General features: G+C 33.2%; 1 protein-coding gene across 6 annotated transcripts; it reads right to left on the minus strand.

The window, feature by feature from the left end:
- Positions 1 to 1,508: 1,508 nt before the first annotated feature.
- Positions 1,509 to 10,874, minus strand: LOC107026530 (methyltransferase-like protein 25). Of its 6 annotated transcripts, none has more exons than XM_027918650.1 (14): positions 10,595 to 10,873; positions 10,187 to 10,329; positions 9,966 to 10,061; positions 9,349 to 9,429; positions 9,005 to 9,079; positions 8,437 to 8,517; positions 7,472 to 7,611; positions 6,647 to 6,898; positions 6,132 to 6,306; positions 5,918 to 6,001; positions 5,666 to 5,798; positions 5,107 to 5,300; positions 4,150 to 4,260; positions 1,509 to 3,201 (listed from the first exon to the last, which is right to left on the minus strand). In XM_027918650.1, exons 2-14 carry the CDS (start codon positions 10,310 to 10,312, stop codon positions 3,118 to 3,120), a joined length of 1,632 nt encoding a protein of 543 aa, XP_027774451.1. In that variant the 5' UTR covers positions 10,313 to 10,329; positions 10,595 to 10,873; the 3' UTR covers positions 1,509 to 3,117. The 6 variants fall into 6 exon arrangements, 5 of the variants coding, with proteins under 5 accessions (XP_027774451.1, XP_027774454.1, XP_027774453.1 ...); XR_003579552.1 differs by lacking the exons at positions 1,509 to 3,201; positions 4,150 to 4,260 and adding exons at positions 4,418 to 4,588; positions 4,722 to 4,837; XM_027918653.1 differs by lacking the exon at positions 6,647 to 6,898 and having other exon boundaries at positions 10,595 to 10,874.
- Between the last annotated feature and the right edge of the window lie 5,232 nt (positions 10,875 to 16,106).

Raw genomic sequence — 16,106 nt, forward strand, 5'->3', positions numbered from 1 at the left:
GAAAAAGTTTAAAACTCTATAAATAGAGACATGTTCCTTCTAACTTAATCAGCATTCACAATGTAGTCTTAAAAGACTTTGAGGGTTTTGGTTAGAGGGAGAATTTGTGGGTCACAAGCTTGATACGTTATCACTTATGTGAACCTCCCATGTTTCTCTCTGTATTTTGTACTCTCATATTTATAGTTGATTGCTCATCTCCTTTGTGGACGTAGATCGATTGACCGAACCACGTTAAATCTTTGTGTCTTTTGATATATTTCTCGTTGTTTTCTTACTCGTGGTCTTTCGAGGTTTGCTTTGCTAGCTTCCGCATTTACACCTGCTTTTTCGATCCTAACAAGTGGTATCAGAGCCATTCAAAGACAGAGTCAGGTTCAGTGGTTCGATAACCGATTATTGAACCAGGTTAGAAAGAGGTGTTCATCTTGGCAGGTGTAGCCGCAACCTTTTTGACAGTAATGAAGATTTTGTCGGAGAAATTGTTTCAGAGAGGTTCTCTGTGTTGAGACATAAATTTTGCAAAGGAGATTAAGGAGAAGAGAAGCAAGTTGTTGAAGATTAAATGAAGAATGTGGAGAAATTTATTTTGTCAGAAATTCAGGCCAAGGGGGAGGAGATTTGTTGGGTTTTATTTGCCCTGATGTTTTCCTTTTAGGGAATGATTTTGGATTAACTAATCCTTTTTCTAGTAGGAAAATGTTTAGGTACTATATAAATAGAGACATGTTCCTTCTAACTTAATCAGCATTCACAATGTAGTCTTAAAAAGCTCTGGGAGTTTTGATTAGAGGGAGAATTTGTGGATTGCTTCATAAATTATCACTTGTGTGAACCTCCCACGTATTCCGAGTGAATTGGTTGATGTTGTTTCTCTCTGTATTTTGTACTCTCATATTTATAGCTCATCTCCTTTGTGGACGTAGGTCGATTGACCGACCCACGTTAAATCTTTGTGTCTTTTGATATATTTCTCGTTGTCTTCTTACTTGTGATCTTTTGAGGGTTGCTTATATTCATTTTATGGTCAAAGTAAGTTCGATTTATTTTGGTAGAAAGTTCTATTTAGAATAGTGTTGTATATGTCTTCGTCTTGAATTTTCTAGGAAAAGTCAAAAGATTAAATGTTCCTTTCTTAAAAAAAAGTTGCTTATGAAAACTCAGCCTAAAAAAATTAGATCATGGAAAAAAATAGCCATAAATATCCAAATGAAAGATTAATTTAAAACATATAACAAAGCTTTTATTATTAGAGCCTAGTTAAACAATAAAATTCATTACTAATTTTATTTAGTAATAGATTATAATGAATTATAAACAACATATGTTAGCCATGAAGTTCGTAGTTTATTTCATTTGTTTTAGTGGTTAGATTATATCTTATTAGAGACGTGGTCAATATCATAGATAAAATCTGCCTTTTATCTTTGAGAAATATTGTCATGCATAGTTAAAAGTTAAAATGCTATATAAATTAATCATATCATCCTATACTGACAAAAGAAGATCTAAAAGTTCATATTAATTCAATAAAAGTTATCTAAATCATGTTTATGCGAAGAAAGTCACTAAATATTTAAAGATACTTGATCGTAAACCTACTTATTATATAAACTAGAAACCCATAAACTTCAAATGAAAAATCATTAGAGCAATTCTACAACGGCATACTCATGTAATCCTACAAAGTGGGAAGTAGAAAGAGTTGGTACTTAATTCGTACTTAATTTCATTATTCTTTTTCAAGTATAAAGCCGCAATATTCAATAGTTTGATTCTAGATAGACTTCAAGAACAAATAACTGATAAGATTCAAGCCATTTTCATCCAGCCATGAGAGTTCAATTTATGACAATAGTTTTTAAGTTTGGAAATGCAAGTTTTTGTATTTTATACCAAATTCCTTGAATACTTTCCTTTTGCTTTTGATAGCAACTTATTGAGTAATCATGTTTTTAATAGTAACCATGAGTATATCATTCCTCCTAGTGGGAATTTCAATGTCATTCTTACTAATATCTGATTTGTCCCACCTAACAACTGTACTAAACAACAAATATTTATTCAAACTTTCACGTGTGTTCACTCCAAAAAGTGCCACCTGTTAGATCCCATTTTTCTCCATGTCTTGATCAAAAGTCTCCTGAGGTTAATGCTCTGACGGCGAGCAACTTTGAACCTTTGAATTCTATCCTCTAGAAAACTCTTACTATTAAGAATATTAATATTTAATTTGAGGTGAAGGTGACAAAATTTACTTCTTCTTTTTATACGGAAGTGAGTGTACACAAATATGCCTTTAAATTTATGTAAATTGAATAAGTAGACACACACATCCTACTTCTACATGATATACGTGCATCTACTTGTTCAATTTTGTATTATAACTTTGAGTGCACGCTCAAAGTTGAAATATATATATATATATATATATATATCGAAAGCTGATTAAGCATAAGTCATACATAAGGTGTAATTGTTAGTTCAACTGGTTTGAGGTTTTTTGGATAAACAGTGTAGACGATCACACATTATGCTACGAGTATCTTTAAGCTGTTAACATACCAACTAATAAAAGAGACAATGGACTATCCTTACCCCAAGTTGATGGCAATACACACTAAGGGTACCATTTTTATTTAAAGCAAAATAAGGAACTTGTTTTACCGTATAAAGCTCAGTGGATATTCTAGCCTACCATGGATTGAGGTTCAATTTCCTAATAATATTAGAAAATGGAAGGGAGGATTTGATAATGAGACAGAATTTATAAGGTTTATAGATAAGTAAATACAATTAGGCCTGTCTCCACATACGCAAGTCCGGAAGACTTTGTGTGCATCAGTTCGGCAGAGCATTAACCAAAGGTTAGACATTGGTGTACTCAACTCAGTTTAAAATTACCACTTTTACACACGCATTACTTCTTACAATGCCGAGGGTCTATTGGAAATGGTTATTTTATTAGGAATATGGTCAGAGTACATCCTACCCTTCCCAGACTCCCACTTATACTGCGTATGTTGTTGTTACACATACACATTAGTCCACAATGGAGTTAAATTCCTCCTACCCAAAAGATATAAAAAGAATGCAAGGAGTTAGCAAAGTACCTTCTTACATTTGCAAATCTGTACACTTCATACCACTCCCCGATATCAACAGAATGATTTTGCAAGTCATTCTCTCCTGCAGGTAAACCTGCACTACATTCTATTTAGCAATGGTAATCATGATAAATAATGCACTTTATAGATTGTTGCAACTAACTAAGCTTCTATTTCAGCCTTTACATAGACTATCAACAGCACGATTACCATACACCACAATCCTGACACTTATGTAATAATAACATATAAATATAAGAACGAGTTATCTGCGAGGAACTTGAAATCACTCTAAGGAAGCATGAATAACATATAAATAATATAAAATGTGTAATTAGCTTAAAGTTCATGTCATCACCTGTCATTTGTCTATTGTCCTTGAATACTTCATAGGACAGTGGACACAACCATCCACAACTTATATATTAAAAAGGACAATTTCTCATGACATTACATCCCAAAGTGACAATATGATAATCATAAGAATCCAGAGTAGTCAGAATGTGGAACCAATCAACATTTAAGTTAGCAATAGGTTGGATATATATTTCAATTGATATTCTCATTCTCGGGCTTGTCTTCTCACCTTCGAGATCAAATGTGTATATAAACTTGAGATCAAATGTGTAAAGAGACACCTTGCAAACCAAATATCATCTATAGTACCGTTTCACCACTAGAGGTCCATGTTTTGCTTCCACGAGGACCATGTACAAAGCTAGGTCCTGGTTGCAAATTTTTTCCTGTTTCTTCTGTTCTTCTTTTTCTCTTGGTTAAAAAGACATCTGTGTATTAATATAGCTTGTTCCTGGTCGCAAATTGCTTCCTTTCTTCTGACATTTTTTCTCTTGGTTAAGGAAGATTTATTAAAAAAAGGATAACACAGAACCGGTCAAAATATCTGAGAACAAATCATAGCAACACAGTATGTTGAATCACATTTTTGGAGACTGTAGAAAATTTTCTACTTTCTAATTTTCCTAGCTATGATAGCCATATTCCTCGGAGATAACACAGGATTAAAAATAGGTAAGAGGCTTGCCTCCAGATCACTGCCATACTCCTGGAGGAGCAACAATCGGTCAAGCAGTATAAGAGTTTCCAAAACGGGGCCCAGGGCAGCACGAAGAGACCAATAAGGTCCTATTAACTCCTGCGGAACGTTAATTACTTTTATCAGAGTAAGAAAGATTCTTGTTCTTTTAAAGGAATCTTTTTGGTTATTTATCAGGCCCCAAAAAGAATATAAGAAATAACAGACATATTTACTTTCTCGAGAACAAAACCAACAAGGATCGCACATAGACATATTTTGAGCTAGTTTGTGGTACTTCAACTTAATTAAGATATTTTTGACCTTTTAAAATCACGTCAATCAAATTGATGCTGAGAAGAAATAGTTGACCATTTAAAAATCTCCAACTATCCACAAGAGGTTTTTGCCAATGACTTGCAGTTTGGTAAGTTCAACTCCTGAGAATCTGAAAGAACAGTAATGTTGTACATAATGTACAACCAACAAATCTCCATTCCTAAGTGAAAGCTATTACATCGACTAATAAACAACAAGGCCCCAATACTGTGGTACTTCAACTTAATTAAGATATTTTTGACCTTTTAAAATCACGTCAATCAAATTGATGCTGAGAAGAAAGAGTTGACCATTAATCATCCAACTATCCACAAGAGGTTTTTGTCAATGACTTGCAGTTTGAGCAAACTGGACACCTCTTCATTAAAGTAACGGGTCAAATCTTGGCCAGCCGATAAGCAAAGGAAAACAGAACTAATATACTGTCTTGTAATTTGTCTTTAAAAGGTAAAGGAAAGAGAACAAGGTTTCTGAAATTGCATTTGCATTAGATTTACCGCTAACAGTTTTTAAAGTACAGCCAGACTGTACTGGGTTTCTTCATGTTGTAGTTTCAAGTACAGAAGACAAATAGTAACGCTCCAAGGAAATTAAAAGTAATAATGTCATGAAAGATCTTCTACTTACAGCGTATGATTCAGACTCCCTCCAGACTGCACTGTAAGCTGTATCCGCCAAATGAGGGAGATGTAAACGACCTAACCCAGACTCACAAAATTTTGCAAATAGTGAGCATCTGTCCACAGCATTAGACTCGCCGCTATTAGAACTCTGAATAGAAGAGTATTCATGAAGAAACGCCACACTCTCCCGTGGTTCACCTGCATAGAAAGCACTTAAGAGCTTATTTTCTTAATAAGTAGCCTTCATAGTTAAGCTTCTAAATTTGGGTGTATACAGTCACTTGTGTTATTTCAATTGTTTAGGCGACTGATGTAGTGTTTAAATTTTTAAAAAAATGTTATCAAGCTGTTTATGTTTATTATTCATGCATGGAGTGTCAGTTGCATCCTTCCAAGTTTTGGGGCATGACATCTACAACATACAAGGCTGGTCAAAATTATATGATATACCTTATGAATTAGCATTTGACAGAAGTTCTAATGAATACTAGATATACCTTATATGATTTTACCTTGAAACCCAATGAAGTTTATCAATGGTATCTATCCTTCACAATACTCACCAGATTCTGAAGACCCCCCATGATGCAAATTGGATTCCAGGATCCTTTGATTCTGTTGGCGCCGTAAGGCTTTCCCCTGACGCCCTATTGTAGGGCTTTCTAGCAATATGCTAGGATAATGTCTGCAGAGAACCTTCACAATAACTGCAGGTTAGTGGGCTACCGCTACTATTGGCAAAATGTTTCAACGGAAGGACTTGTAGATAAGCCCAATGAAACTATAAATTGTAGACCAAAATGAACAGCACGTACAATCTGGAAGGCAGCACGGAATGCATGCAACTCAAAGTTGTGAAGCCCTGCGTTCTCACCCAAGCCCCTCCATCTATCAGCACTCTGATAAAGCAACTCAAGGTCAGAATACAATGAAAAGGTAAACAACTTTCGAGATGCAATAAATTTGGATGTTATTTCAAGCAAGTTCTACCAGCAAGGGTCAACAAAGAATAGTATAATACTCATCTACCTGACAAGCTAGATCACGAGCACTTTTTTCAAGTATTACTCCAGCAGATTTAACACCTTGACTTACAGGAAAACCACAACAAGAATCCGCTACGCAAATGGCTTCCTCAGAAAGCAAATTATAACAGCAACCGACGCTAATCACCGCCTTAGCTTTGTCACATTCCAAGAATGTCCTTAAATTATAAGAAACATTGAGTCAACTGTGCATCACACAAATATCAAATTGGGAGGGACTATCATAATTCATAACCTAAAACGATTCTGTAAAGCAAGCTGATAAGAATAAGCCAATTAGTAATAATTGAAACATAAAGTGGAGGCCTGAACGTATTCCAATTGGTAATTTAAGGTCTTAGAATGACAAAAGGAGAATAATAGACATGGAATATCCGTCTTTCTGGACTAGTGTTTCATGAACATGTATGGTCATCCTAGCACCCTTTAGTTATTGTTTTAGGTCAGCACCACCTCATGAGACTTAGGAAGGAGCACAATATACAATATGGTACCCACCTCAACATTGTCACTGAGAGGTCTCCACAGGCATGAAGTCCAGCAATAACTAATGTAGAATCACTACAAGACCAAGAATGTAGTATATCCTCAGCAAATCGAGATGGCTGAGAGACTGAACTTCTATTGCCCATATGTTGATTCCCTGCATGATCCTTCTCTATTAGGGAGTTACTCAAGGCCTTCAGTGTATCAGAAGACAGCACTCGGCATGTAACTGTCTTTGGCACACTAAGCTCTCTCGGTTCAGAGCTGGAAAAAAAGGGAAATGGATTACGGAAAAGCATTCTGAAAGAGGAACACATCCAATAACATGACACAAACTACTGATCCTAACTAAGTGTAACTATGAATCAGATTGATGTAGAGCATTGACACAGAGGCATAGTTTGGTCAACTGGACAATGAATACTGCCAAATTTCTGCAACAAATCAGCTTTTCTCAAACACCCCAACCAGTGTACCTAATAAAATGTATTTCATGTGCGCTCATTAATTTCTTTGGATAAACTAAGACAGTATTGTTTGTTAGTCTTGACCTATGTATTTCGTTCGTCTGAAAATAAGGTAGGCGGAGATTACTGCCCACCACTGTTATTTATTGTGTAACGTTTATCAGATAACTCAAGTTGCAGCACTGAGAGAAGGAAGAAGTTTTTCTCTCAACTTCTTAGAAGATAAACTTCCTCTATAGTCCTAAAGTTTCAATTCACAGCCAAGATTTTAAGACCACTTTTTAGGTGTAAAGATTTCATTAGCACAAGGAATATGTGCTGCATATATATGATTAATTTCAACAAGTACGCGTTCTGAGACTCTACCTACCAATTTTTACGCATCTTAGCTGCATAGTGTTTCCTGATTCGCTCTGCACGTGCATCAGTAATCTTGCCATGATGTGAACAAGCATCAATAGCAATTACCGAAAGCTGGTAGTCAAAAGCAAGCACTTGTGCAAGATAACCCTGCACCACATGTACAGTCTTAAGTAGATGCAGTTAGCACGAAAACCAGATAACCCAGATGATTATTTCTCCGCAAAAACGAGTACTAGAATATTTCTTTCTTTTTTTTTTAATAAGGCTTGGATTCAGTAGATGCTGAAAATTACATCAGTGGAAAATAGGTTAGCACAATCAACCTTCCTGATGAATTCTAAGGAATAACAAAGTCAAAATATTCATTGAAACTATTGGTAAGAAGGTTACTCCAGTAGAAAAGGTTCACAAGGCCTTTAGTTTTCAGTGACCTGAAGACGTTCTTATTACAACTTTAATTCTGTTTTGTACAATATTAGAATGAGATGAGCTTATATGGAGCGGCATGAAGAGTGAAAATTCTACCTAATCCAAACTTTCTTGGGATTGTGGCATAAATGTTATTGCAATTAGAATTACTAGAAAAAGTTTTGGATTTTTCTTTCAACACTATCAGGAGTAATTGCACCTTAAGTCTGTCTGACGATCAATTTAATAAAACCAACATGGAATTACTACAGCAACATACCCAGAATCTTATCCTTACCTTTGTGGGTAGAAACCCAACACGGAATTGACGCAAAAAATATTAACTAGCACCATCTACAAACTCGAATAGAAGTCCTTGGTCATGTAGAGTCTACCTATATATTGAGTCATTCTATCAAATGAATTAAGATAAAATAATAATTAATTTTATAATCCTAATATGCAAATATAGATACACACTTAGTATCAACACCAAAAGAGGCAAAATATCTGAATTGCATAGGAACAAGCTTGATAGTTGTATCAAAGCAGAAGTAGACACACCTGTCCAGCACCAACATCAACAATTGTTCGGGCACCAACTTGCTTTGCAACTAAGCTGACCAGAGCAGAAAGTACTTCCACCTGCTTAGACAGTATTTACCATTCTATCGTTCAGGTTAAGAAAATTGAACCCACAGACGGAACCTGCATTAGTTGGTTTTTTGAACCTAAGCTCAATGTAGGAAATATTTTTTTAAAAAAAAGCACTTGTATATCTTTGATCCATTTTGTTATAACATTTTGAAAATTTATTATATTTTTCATTCAGGTTGAGAAAACAAAATGAACACTGAAACGGATACTTAGAGCAGCACATAGCTAGAAAATTCAATATTAGAAAAAAACTCCAGCATCACATACTTAGAGCAGCACATAGCTAAAGGCTAATAATAAAAGCTTGATGGTAAAAAAAAAAAAAAAAGCTTCCGCAAATGACCTGATATCAGCAGGTGGTGTACACAAAAGACTCGAACGTAAAAAGAACAAAACACTGTTCCACAGATTTGTAGCCAACCAATTGAGCACAAAGATAGGAGTGTAAGAGGACTAAGCTACTTTCATGCCTTACTTCATGCTTTTTCTTATGATTCATGCCTTGAGCTAAAACACTACTTAGTGAAGCTATGTGCATTCCTGAAAATTCCTGCAAGCAAACAGAAGAAGAAGTGAAATTCAATTCCTGACTCCCTTGTGAAATTTTAGTCTAGATATACAGATATCATAACCCAGAAGCCACAGCAACAAACCAGAGAAATGCCACCAGTAAAGAAAGCTATGTGTACAAAACTTCAAATATGGGAAAAGCATGAGTAAGAACAATGGAATTCGAGAAGTCGAAAAGCTCTAATGGTAAATCTATAACTAACATGTATCACAAATTTAAGAAAAGAATGATAATAAAAAAAAATATACCTGAAAATCAGCCTGTTCACGTGAAAGACAAAGAGACCTCAGAGTAAGTATGAAGTCTTTAAGTGAGCCAGGCCAGTGATCCTAACAACACAAATAAACAAAGTCAATTAACAAAGAAATAAGTCATCTTACTGCTATAGATACTAGTTAGTTGGAAGACAATAAAGTACTTTTTTCCTTTCATTTTTTTTCCTTTAAGTTCTGGATAGGTGACATTAAACTTAAGTAATGAAATTCTTGTTATTTAAAACCATACAGCGAAAGGAATAGATACCATAAATATGGCTATATTTATCCAAATTACATTTGCTATAATTAGTGGCCAATCAAGCCAATGGAACTTTGCTATTCGTTGAACTTGTTATATTCAAAGATAAGCTCAGATCGTAGTAGTGAGCAGTGAAAATATGTGCTACTGCTTGACCCTGTACAAGTAATTCAACACAAAAAATGTGAAATTCTTCTTTCTGAAAGCAAAGCAGCAAATGAACCTCCTAGTAACTCTACACTTTCGATAACTCAAACTAACCAAACAAATTCGAACTAGAAATGATCCAAGTACACATGAACTTAACAATATAAAGTTTAAAGCAAAAAACATATGTACTTATATCTACCTGAACCACACCAGAAGGAATCCGGAGAAGATTTTCAACCGACTCCTTCTGTAAACAATCCATCCATTCTTTATCAACAGCTTCCCATAGTCTATCCTGCATATACTCGCAAACAATTTCCAAGTTTACACATGAAATAGCAGCAGAGTGCAATATGCAAAGCATAAACAGTAGCAAAAATAGATCAATTAAGCTTATGTAAACTGAATAGAAGGTGAGACCTTGAAAAAGTTGACGACATGAGCATCTAAGAAATAACGATAAGGTGCAATGAAGTTGATAATTGCATGGATCCATTCTAGGGTTTCACTGGCAGTGTTGCAAGAATACTTGAACTCTTCAGCCATGGAAGGGAAGATTTGCACTAACAGAGAACAAGGTAAAAACTCGGTTTAACAAACTTGAATGTATTTAAATATGCATTTCCATAAGTATCAAGCAACTGAGAAGTGACATAGACAGTTCCACAAGAGAAATACCGAAACCAATGACTATAAACAACTAGATAAGATCGGAATAAGAAAATGAACCATGAAGAGTGAGATGCAATATGGTAACAACAACTCCAAAACAGAATGTATACTAGCTTATACTCATTAACCAAATCCGAGACCAAAACAAGGATTTACCTCTTTCCAGGCAGCGTGAAAGAAGAAACAGAACTAATTTGAGAATGGTTTTTGTTCAAATGTTAGTTAGCTCTCTATCAGTGAAGAGGGTATTTATAGACGAAATTAGGGCTGGGGAAAAAGAATAGGAACAACGGTCGATTTTTGAAAATTCCCAACAAATTGCAACGATGTTGAGTGAATCGCTCCATCTAGCACTGATACATGTACGAATTGTCTGACTAGAAAATGCAGCCTACTGTTTGGAGCCGTTGTGTACTGAAATTGTTTTGTCGATGCTGGGTTTTACCGTTGCTGGCTTCTTTGTGGAAGAAGAGAATTGGGCTGGAGGTTGGTGTTCAACAAGTGGGCTCAAAGAAGAGGGCCCAACACTTCAAATGGGTTCGATAAAAGGGTTACAACTTAAGTTGACAAATTAGCCAAATTAAGGATCCGTTTGGCCATAGATTTTCCAAATAATATTTGGGGGAAAATTGACAAATAATACTTGTCTATACAATTTAGTAAATATTTTTGGCAAATATCCCAAATACTAGGTGGGTCAAATCTCATTATTTGGGATTTTTTAAAAATTGATATTTTACCCCAAACTTTTATCTTTTACAAAAACACTCTTTATAGTAGTTGTTTGTGTTGTATTACATAATTTTTTACGTGAATATCAAAATAGTGATGAAATATTTAATGAATATTAAATGATGATATGGTTGTTGATGAAAAATTGGCTCAAGATAACAAAGTTATGTACTTTGTCTACTTCACGATTTATGGAATGGTGATGTCGCACTCACTCCAAACTACCACACTGTTCTAGTGTCATGGACACTATTTATTATTGTTGCAACAAACATCCAATTGACTTGCAATACAGACTTAACTAGTTTTGATAATTTTTAAAAGTTAAGGGTATAAATCATATTTTTTAAAAAAGGTGAAATATATTTCTCAAATAATATGGTCAAACAAATGGTAAAATTTCATCCAAATTTTTACTCAAATAATATTTTCCAAGAATATTTGAAAATCTATGGTCAAACGCTAGCTAAGTTTAACTAGTAAATTCAACTAAAACTTAAATAGGACGAATTAATAAATGAGATTCTTAATTTTAACAAAATAAAATAAAATAATTCATCCAAAAATATTAATTATTATATTAACTAAATTAATTAGTAAGAGATTTAAACAAAAGAAAACTTTTTTGGGACGATTTTTAATATTCAGAAAATATACTAATTATATACATAACTAGTAAACTTAGCATGAAAATATATTAAATTTATGAAATTTATTTTTGTTTTTTATTAAAATTAAAATATTAATAATACTCAATGATCTTTTTTGAACTTCAAATGGTCGTAATTATATACCTTAGTTTATGCTCAGATTGCTGGTGAAATTCAGTCCAAGTTCAAGTGTAGGAGATGCAATATAAGGCCGGGTCCTATCAGCGCAATATTTTGAATTGGGCTTCGATGTTATTGTGTGGCCATTTGGATCTGAATTATTACAAGTATGGGTCATTACACCATTTGTTTTGTAGGTAAAAATAGTTGAAATTATTTTGAATAAGAAATAGTACTCGAAATTTCATCACACAAGTTCAGAGTTTGAAAAATGTTTTTTAAGGGAAACTCTAGTATTGAAGTTTGAAATTTTTACAAGTGAAATTCCAACATACATTTTGTGAAAATCCAACAAAATATGATGAATTTTTACCTGTGAAACTTTAGCATAGTGACATGGACTAACTAGACATGTTTCAACTACTACTCCCTCTAGTTGCTTGTTTCAACTACTCCTTCTATCTTAATTAACATTAGAGCGATTTATAATAAAGATAGATTACATAACCAAAATTGGAATAGGAAACTTAGGGGTAAGAATTAAGCATCAAACAATTGTTGATAATACACATTGGGTAATACCCTATGGTTAGGATTATGAAGAACCAAATAAAGGAAAAGCAAACAAGTGAGAGTGTTGCACAACAAAGAGACATAAGAGTACTTTCAAGTTACAACTCATAATAGCACGCTAGAAATTGCAACAGTAGGGAAAAAAGAAACAGATCAGATAAATTTAGGCAGCTTTAATTTCCCCACTACAAAGTTGCATACAAAATTATAGTATATGTTATATATTGCCAAGACTTGACCACCTCCAAGGCAAAACTAGCACAGTGAAATCAAATTTGAACTGTTGTTTGTTCACTCTTCACTATTAATTTTTGTTTTTAGTATAGAAGGACTGTTAGCAACAGCAATTTGTCGTTTACAAGTGGAATACTTTTGCTTTTCATATATATTCATTCATTTACTATTGCATGTGGATGTGACCACTCACTTCTCTTAACATTTATTACCGTTGCTTTCTTTAACTTTTCAAAACATTTACACTAGAAAAGATTTTTATGTGGAACGAAGTAAAAACTACTCACTTATTACGATATGTCTCAAAACTTTGAAGAATAATTTAAGGTTACAACTCATAACCTATCACCAACAATCAACTAAACTATGAAAACTATTTCCAAAGAGTACTACTACAAATTAATAAAACTCAACAAATCAAGCAACTACCTTCTTTAATTAGTTCAATAGCTGATTAGCTATAATAATATTTTATTATAACGATCAACTTTAATTTGGTTTGGAATCATTTTTAATGTCATGCGTTATAGAGTGGTAATAATTTAAAATATATTCAGATAAACGATATTATTTATTTGTGGATGCATTCATGCACTATTTGAGTCGTTGTTCCTCTGTGGTGTGTAGCAGAAGAGGGATGAATGTTGAATTTTGTCGTGATATATGCATGGATTGGGTCGATGGATTTTGTAGACGACCGAATATTTCCAAATCCCATTATTTCTCCTTAATAAATTAGTATCTACATCAACATCACTAAAGTACTATAGTATCACTATTTATTTATTGAGGTAAAAGAGAATCTCGTGAACCGACAATTTCATTAACATCACGTTCCTAATAAATATCTTTCATTTTTAAGAAAAGGGTTCAAATTTTAAAAGGGAATTTGAATTAGTTAGGATTCAAAATGGTATGGCACAACATTGAAGAGAAAATTTAACAATATAATTTGAATATTGTAACATATCCAATATCTTGAGTAACTTCTTTTATAATTCAGTGTGATACAATCAAGTTAATTAAAGAGGTATATATTTTGTTTTAATTACTCATAAATAATTTTTTTAAAATATCGTATAACAAGATAAAAAGCAGAATAGTTAAACCGAGATGGAGAGGATTTAAGACTATGAAGAAATAGTTGAGCATATAATTTAACTTGTTATAGTAATTAGTAATAATAGCATATCTATGGGCTCTGGTGGTATATTCCAAATTACTCTCTATATATATATACTAAATGGACAGTAAGTGTTTGAGGTAATTTAAAACTTTATCATAATCATAATTATAATATTCTGATGTATACATTGAACAAATGTGGAGACATAGAAAATACATCTAGATATATGTAGACACTATCCTTTTAAGACATAGCTTATAAATTATCAATGAAATATGTTATTGTCGGAGATAATTATATGAACTCTAAGTGTATTTAAATCTTGAGCTAATTTAAAACTTTTATCATAAATCATAATTAAAAAATGAATTTATTCAAATCTGAATGAGAAAAACTCAAGTATGACAAAAACCAATATTGGCTCATTCCATTCACCACAAGACAAATATATTGCATTCACCCAAGACATTTCCTCAATCTATATGTCTCCTTTGGAACTAAGAAAGAGACACTGTATATACTAACAACTCTACTATTGATTTCTTTTTATATATAGAGACAGACAAATTCACTGTGCAACCATATTATATATTTAAGAATGTAGACAAATCAATACATTATATTATTAAGCAAAGGTTAAAGAAAAAGAAGAAAAAACAAAGGGATGGTTGATATAATTAAGGCAGGCTGCAGGGAGTTTGCCTCACTGTCTAAACTAAACAACAACTTGTACATCAGCTTTTTTCAATTCTAATATTTGTCTTTGGTTTGCTCATTAGTTGTTTAAGTACATGCTAATCCACTAATTTCATAATTAAACTATTCTAATGCTATATGTTTTTGTTCCCAAAACACCTTTTCTCAGATACTAATATTTTTCAATAATTTCCACAGATTTTATTGATCTTTGCATGTGCACCTCAAGGTGAAACCTCACTCGGTGGCTCTTTCCTTTACTCATACCCGATAGATTATATTTTTAGTCGGATTAATTTAAATTCGTGTTTATTGAAATTTATGTGTTAGGTTGTTCATTTGGGCGCTGCTACTTATCATATATCTATTGTCATTTAACTTTTTGTATGTCTCCCTACTTTAGAACTTAGATATGTAGTAGAAATTTCTATTTGAAATAAAAAAAAAAGATGAAAAAATAGAACTTGTGAAATTATTTTGAATTGCAAATTTTTTTTACCTATCACGATCGAGTATGGCATAAGCGGAGGACCCAAGATTTGTGCACTTCAATCCATAATTCGTTTGATGTAGGTGAATATATAGACGGAGGATAATATTTGCCTTTTGCGTATAAATTATAATTTGATAAAAACATCTCTCTATCAAAAGATTTTAGATATGATTTTGAGGCATGGGGTATTTAAGAGGTGGATGAATGATGATGACCAAAATGCAAACGAATATTAGAAGCTAAGGCTGCAACTGCAACATCGACTATTGCGACAATTGTATAGTAAATGCTACGGAGAGAATTGGTTAAATTTTCTGTCTGTATCACTTTTTCCTTTACTGGCACTACAAAAGAACCTTTAGGCTGCTCCACTAACACTATGCTACTTAACACTAAATCTGCACATTCAATGTGTATATCAAAATTCAATGATACTCTCTTTCACACAATAGATTAAAGCATTTTTTATCAATTTTAAAACTTGTAAACTCAAAATTTGAGTTTTAGAGCAAATTTTTGTATTGCCAATGTCTAAAAAGCATCAATATCTGAGTGAGTAACCCTATGAGTCCATTGTAAAAACCATTGGTCAAAGTCGAGCAACTTATCATGGAAATTCCAAGCAGATGGAATCGAGAAATTTGTAAAATTTCACACTTTCAATACAACTATTCCTGTACTCATAGTATACTAAAGAATCAGACATATATTTGGCAGGACTCTAAAGAAATCGAGCAACATACATTAAAAGTGGATAAGAACGGTGAAAGGATCCAATCACACAATTCGCGCTCTCTACAGATCAAAACCTATAGCATTTAAATTCTGAACCGCTAACGAAACAAAGGAATGGTCAATTTATTGGAATCAATTGGTACTCTTCAATCAATTTACATAATTTAGATTTTAAAGGTTATTTAAATAGGAAGATTGTAACAAAAAGAATGGGGACATGTAATGGAGACAACGACAATAGAAAGAACTGTTATATCTTTATCTGATATTTTACACTACAAAATTCACACATGCATGGACCTCCTTCAG

Source organism: Solanum pennellii, chromosome 7, assembly GCF_001406875.1.
Source record: "Solanum pennellii chromosome 7, SPENNV200".
NCBI classification, from domain to species: domain Eukaryota; kingdom Viridiplantae; phylum Streptophyta; class Magnoliopsida; order Solanales; family Solanaceae; genus Solanum; species Solanum pennellii.

Bases quoted from the DNA above. Each gene is read 5' to 3' on its own strand.
- LOC107026530 (XM_027918650.1), bottom strand. From the start codon at position 10,312: ATGGCTGAAGAGTTCAAGTATTCTTGCAACACTGCCAGTGAAACCCTA. The intron at 5,799-5,917 runs GTACGTGCTGTT...GTTATTGTGAAG, and splicing joins TCCGTGCTGCCTTCCAGATT to GTTCTCTGCAGACATTATCC. The intron at 5,301-5,665 runs GTGAGTATTGTG...CTTTCTATGCAG, and splicing joins TGGGGGGTCTTCAGAATCTG to GTGAACCACGGGAGAGTGTG.